The 5,228-nt window shown below is 45.7% G+C and overlaps 1 protein-coding gene across 1 annotated transcript; it reads left to right on the top strand.

The window, feature by feature from the left end:
- The first annotated feature begins 363 nt into the window (after positions 1–363).
- LOC125293793 (keratin, type I cytoskeletal 18-like) lies at positions 364–4,333 on the top strand. Its single transcript, XM_048241920.1, is given in 8 exon segments — positions 364–528; positions 530–877; positions 2,425–2,507; positions 2,605–2,761; positions 2,858–3,022; positions 3,174–3,299; positions 3,413–3,633; positions 3,856–4,333. Coding segments are annotated over 8 exon segments (1,305 nt in total). The 5' UTR covers positions 364–444; the 3' UTR covers positions 3,977–4,333.
- Positions 4,334–5,228: the final 895 nt, after the last annotated feature.

Below are 5,228 nucleotides of genomic sequence, written 5' to 3'. Positions count from 1 at the left end.
ATTTTCTCTAAATGAGCGTACACTGGCATATTTATTTATAATAATGTTGTATATAATGTTTTTAATATTTCAATCTCAAAACACGTCAAACATATCCATATATATAAAACAATGTTTGACGTGTTTTGAGATTGAGGAAGCACATCTCATGTGACACATATTGTACAGTATTTCCAAAAGTTGTTGCATCAGTCAGTAGAAGCCAGCCACCCAGACACACTCACGCAGCTGAGGAGGAGGCCAGCATGAGTGGACAAGGCCAGGGGGAGGGGTTAGGGTAGCGGGTGGGTGGGGCCCTGGAGGGCGGGACTGAGCCCCTGGTTTCTAACCAGCACTATAAAGCCGGCATGTGTGCCTCCCTCCCTGTCCTGTGTGTCTGTGCGCTCAACTCTCTCTCTCTCTCTCACTCTCACTCTCACACACGCTGCCACTTGTCCAGCCACCATGAGCACGAGAACCTCCTACTCCATCCGCTCCAGCCGCTCCAATGTGCCCCTGGCTCAGAGCTCCATCAGCCGCACCTCCTATGGCCCCCGTCTACCGGGCGGCCAGCATCTATGGGGGCGCGGGGGGCCAGGGCACCCGCATCTCCTCCGCGTCCTACTCTGGGCTGCGCAGCGGCCTGCCGGCCTCCTCCGGAGGCTTCTCCGTGCATGTGAGCGGTGGTGGGGAGGCCATGACCAACATCATGGGCAACGAGAAGGGAGCCATGCAGAACCTGAACGACCGCCTGGCCTCCTACCTGGACAAGGTGCGCAGCCTAGAGCAGGCCAACAGCAAGCTGGAGACGCAGATCCGCCAGGCCCTGGAGAAGAAAGGCCCTGATGTCAACGACTACGGCCGCTTCCAGGCCGTCTTGGACGAGCTTCGCAAGAAGGTAAGTGGACATTTGGGGGTGCATTGGAGTTCTTGTGGGCATTAGGGGTCATTTAGTTTTAGTTTTGGTCGAATGCTAGGAGAGAGCCAAGTGGGAGGGACTTGTCCTGGCCTATGAAGGGAACATGAGACATTTCTGTGGTGAGAGACAGACTGTTGCTGGGAAACTTGTGTAAAGCATGCGTGGGTAGGTGTGTGGGTGGGGGTCGGTTTAAGGGGCCAATACAGGGAAGAGATGGCATTCAGATAATGTTAGCTGTCTGATTGCAAGCGATTAACAGGAAAGGCCCAGGGATCAACAGGAAGTTCTATGAAGGGGGAATACCTTTGGTTTCTGCCCCCTTTTTTGGACCCCTGCCTGTGGCTGACATCTGTGTGAATACACATAGACTTCCCGTATTTATCTTTTCTGTGTTACAAGAAGACGTTTATTTAATCCCAGTGGCTGGAAAATAGCTGACTTCAAGGCGTTTTTTTCACCCACAGAGGGGAGGAAGAAATCTGCTGTCAATGGAACATACAGAGAGTCTAGTACAGGAGCGGAAAAAAATTCAAATAGAGACCAAATTTAAATTTGATCAGGGCCTATTAGTGACAGAAAACAGAGCGAGCATGAACATAAGTGAATCACATGAAAAAGATTTTGGACTATATGACTTTCATATCACAACAGTTCTGTTATATACAGTACAGGGTGTGTCCTCTGGCTAGATAAAGTCATTTATAATTTGACACACATCACACCAGTAGCTGATGTTGACTAATTGTCACACTGTAGTCAAATCCATGTTTAATTAGTGTTTCACACCCTCTTGAATCCCAATTCATCTGAAGTCAAGCGTACACCCAGTAGATGAATCATCTCTGGGGAATGTGTGTGCAGTAGACTCCTTCTTCATTCAAATGTTTTTGGAAGTGGAGCCATTGGAAAGCCATTCACTTCAGCTCTTATGACCTTTCCCTAATCTGTTGTTATTAAGTGACATAAACTACCCACATTCCTCAGTCAAGCTTATCTCAAAGGCTGATTGGGACGACTTGCTTAGTCTTCCCCTGATGATCCAGCTGTGTGTTGATGGGCCCGTGGAGCCTCTAGTCTCTCATCTCTCACAGGCCGCAAAACAGGAAGCCAAGCCCTGACCTCCACCCCAAAGCCCACCAGTCATGTCCAGCACACATCAGGCTTTCCCACAGTCTCTGGTGGCCAGTTAATGAATAGCCTGTGGACTTTGTCAACTGTGCCTCCTGTATCTCCTCCTTATCAAAGCAAACATGTGAGCCTCTGGACACAGATCCTGCTATAGCCATCCGGAATGCCAAATTTCACACGTTGATGTTGGTGTATTAGTGTAGCCACATTCGAGACATTCTGCCATTTATAACTTGACAGTTAATTTATTGCGCCTATTGAGCATTATGTAAACACTGACATAATGTTTAGACTTACAGGTGAGAAATAAATATTAACAGGGGGTAAATAAGCAAAAAATGCTTATTACGTGTGCAGTCAGTTGATGCAGGCGCTAACCATCTCTCTTGGTCAAACAGGTGTTTGATGCCACTGTGGACAACGCGCGCTTGGTTCTCCAGATTGACAACGCCCGTCTGGCTGCCGATGACTTCAGAGTGAAGTAAGTCCTGCCCAGTCACATTGATAAAATACTGTACGTAGTTCCTGTGGGCATCCAGACATGGTCTGATTTTCACCATTTTGTGTCCACCCCACAGGTATGAGTCTGAGCTGGCCATTCGCCAGTCTGTGGAGGCAGATATTGTTGGCCTGAGGAAGGTCATCGATGACACCAACCTGAACCGCATGAACCTGGAGAGTGAGATTGAATCCCTGAAGGAGGAGTTGATCTTCCTGAAGAAGAACCACGACAATGTAAGCATTTGTGGCTGTCGGACCAAAGTCTACTTAACCCACAACAAATGTTTCTGTATTAACTTTTTTAATCTTGACTGTTTATTTTTACAACAGGAAGTCATGGAACTGCGTAACCAGATCGCCCAGTCTGGTGTCCAGGTAGATGTGGATGCGCCAAAGGGTCAAGATCTGGCTCAGATTATGGAGGAGATGAGGTCAAAATACGAAAAGATGGCACAAAAGAATCAGGATGAGCTCAAAAAATGGCACGAATCACAGGTATGAATAAAACATTTGACTATTTGATTACCTTGTCTTTTTTACTTCTGACTATGTGCAATTCTGTTTCTCTATCTAGTTGCTTAGACCACATATGTCCACATTAGATAACTTCTCATGTATTTTCTTTTTGCATCTCTCTTCGGAACAGATCTCAGAAATCCAGGTTCAGATGACGCAGAACACAGAGGCCCTGCAGGGCGCGCGCACAGAGTCCACCGACCTCCGCAGACAGCTCCAGACGCTCGAGATCGAGCTGGAGTCGCAGAAAAGCCTGGTGAGCACCCCCAGCACAACAGGGGACCTTTCCTCCCGCTCACCTCGTTTTGTTCGTTTGCCGTTTTCACACCTGACTAATCTTCATCCCCCATTCATTTGTGTCTCTGACAGAAAGGGTCACTGGAGGGCACCCTGCGTGACACGGAGATGCGCTACAACATGGAGATGGAGAGCCTGAACGACGTCCTCCGGGGCCTGGAGGCTGAGCTGACGCAGCTGCGCAACAACATCCAGCAGCAGACGCACGAGTACGAGGCCCTGCTCAACATCAAGATGAAGCTGGAGGCCGAGATCGCCACCTACAAACGCCTCCTGGACGGCGAGGACTTCAAGTAAGTGGCACAGAGAAAGTCATCTTTACAATGCCATGTAATGGATCTACAAGAGGTAAGATTAATTTGACATAAACACTGATTATTCGGTGGTATATAACTTATGCCATTTTTTTTTAATCAAAACATCAAAATTAGCCTGTGTACATTAAAATGGTCAAAAAACAATCACAATCATCAAAAAACTGATGTGTAATGGTGTGGAAACCTTTTTATCACCAGACTTCAAGACGCCCTGGAGGACCAGAAATCACTGAAGACAAAAGTCACAACAATCACACAGACACTGGTGGATGGCAAAATTGTGTCCTCAAGCACAGACACTAAGGAGAGGCAGTACTGATCCTCCCCCCTTCACCCTCACCTTGCCAGCGCAACACTAACACCTCATGGTCCACTTTTAACAAGAAGATTTTGTAACTTATTGTTCCTTTGTTGCTCTTACCCCCAATTCAGTACTAAGGCAAATCTTTTCTACTATCCTTCCTGCCTTAAAGCAACAAGGTAGACATGGAAAATGTAATTTAAGATGTAATGACATTATCTAATTTGTTTGAGAAAATGTTTTTTGGAGCAATGTGGTTTATTTTTGTAACTCTGACTTGAGACATTGTTGTCCCAGCCATGTTTTTCACCAGTGTTTGGATGTTGTGTTGTACTTGGTCAGACAATTCCTATTAAAAACAAATGCATCTTAAAATCTTTCTGAATGTTTTATTTCATCACACAATTTACTCTCTCTCTCTCTCTCTCTCTCTTCTCCCTAAGATCTTTTTACAATACAATAATGAACATCGGTCTCTCCTTACTTTCACTATTGACCGACAAGGGGTTACAAACAAAAACATAGCCTGAAAAAAAGCAAAACGTACCCCAATAATGTTAATCGCACCCCAATAAATGTTCAGGATAATAGCCTATTCATCATGAAAATGAGTTGTTGCCTGGGACTCGTTGGTAAGGACTGCTTACAGGACATCTCAACTCTGTGTAGTCACCATTGTGCTTAGCGCTTTTCGCTATAGACCAGGTTTTTCTTGGTCAGTGGCGTAATGATTTTTAGTGCGGGTGAGATACTGAGAGACACTGAAAACTAGTGGAGATATTTCAGTCAAGCTTGACAATTACTCATAGGCTGCAGAGGATTTCTGTGTAAAGTGAGAAAGATTTCATCATATGCAGAGAATGCTGGATGATACCAGTGTCATCAACACCATCTTTAGAATGATATTAAGACTCTTACTATACAGGTCACTTTGAAAAGGGAATACGAAAGAGTCTGTTGAAACATTTCCTGTCATGCAGTTCCTGTTCCTTCTAAAGTGTTTTTATTGTAACTGACCCTTCTCATGTATTGAGCTGTATTACATTGGCATCATGGGGACACAGGGGGAACCTTTTGGCCAAACCCCACTTTTCTCCCAAAGACCTCGCCTCCTTCAACCTAAACCAGCCACTGGCGGGCAGATTTTGTGGTTCGGGTTATTTGTACCCATAGGTATATTTGGTTTGCAGTAAAGAGTCCTCATTAATAGCCACAAATGTAGAAAATAGGAACTTGGAACTAAACCTGCAACCAGAGGGAAGGAGCTGAA

The sequence above is a fragment of the Alosa alosa genome, chromosome 4 (assembly GCF_017589495.1).
Source record: "Alosa alosa isolate M-15738 ecotype Scorff River chromosome 4, AALO_Geno_1.1, whole genome shotgun sequence".
Lineage (NCBI taxonomy): Eukaryota > Metazoa > Chordata > Actinopteri > Clupeiformes > Clupeidae > Alosa > Alosa alosa.
Note: the sequence above shows the minus strand (reverse complement) of the source record. Positions and strands in the feature narration are given on the sequence as shown.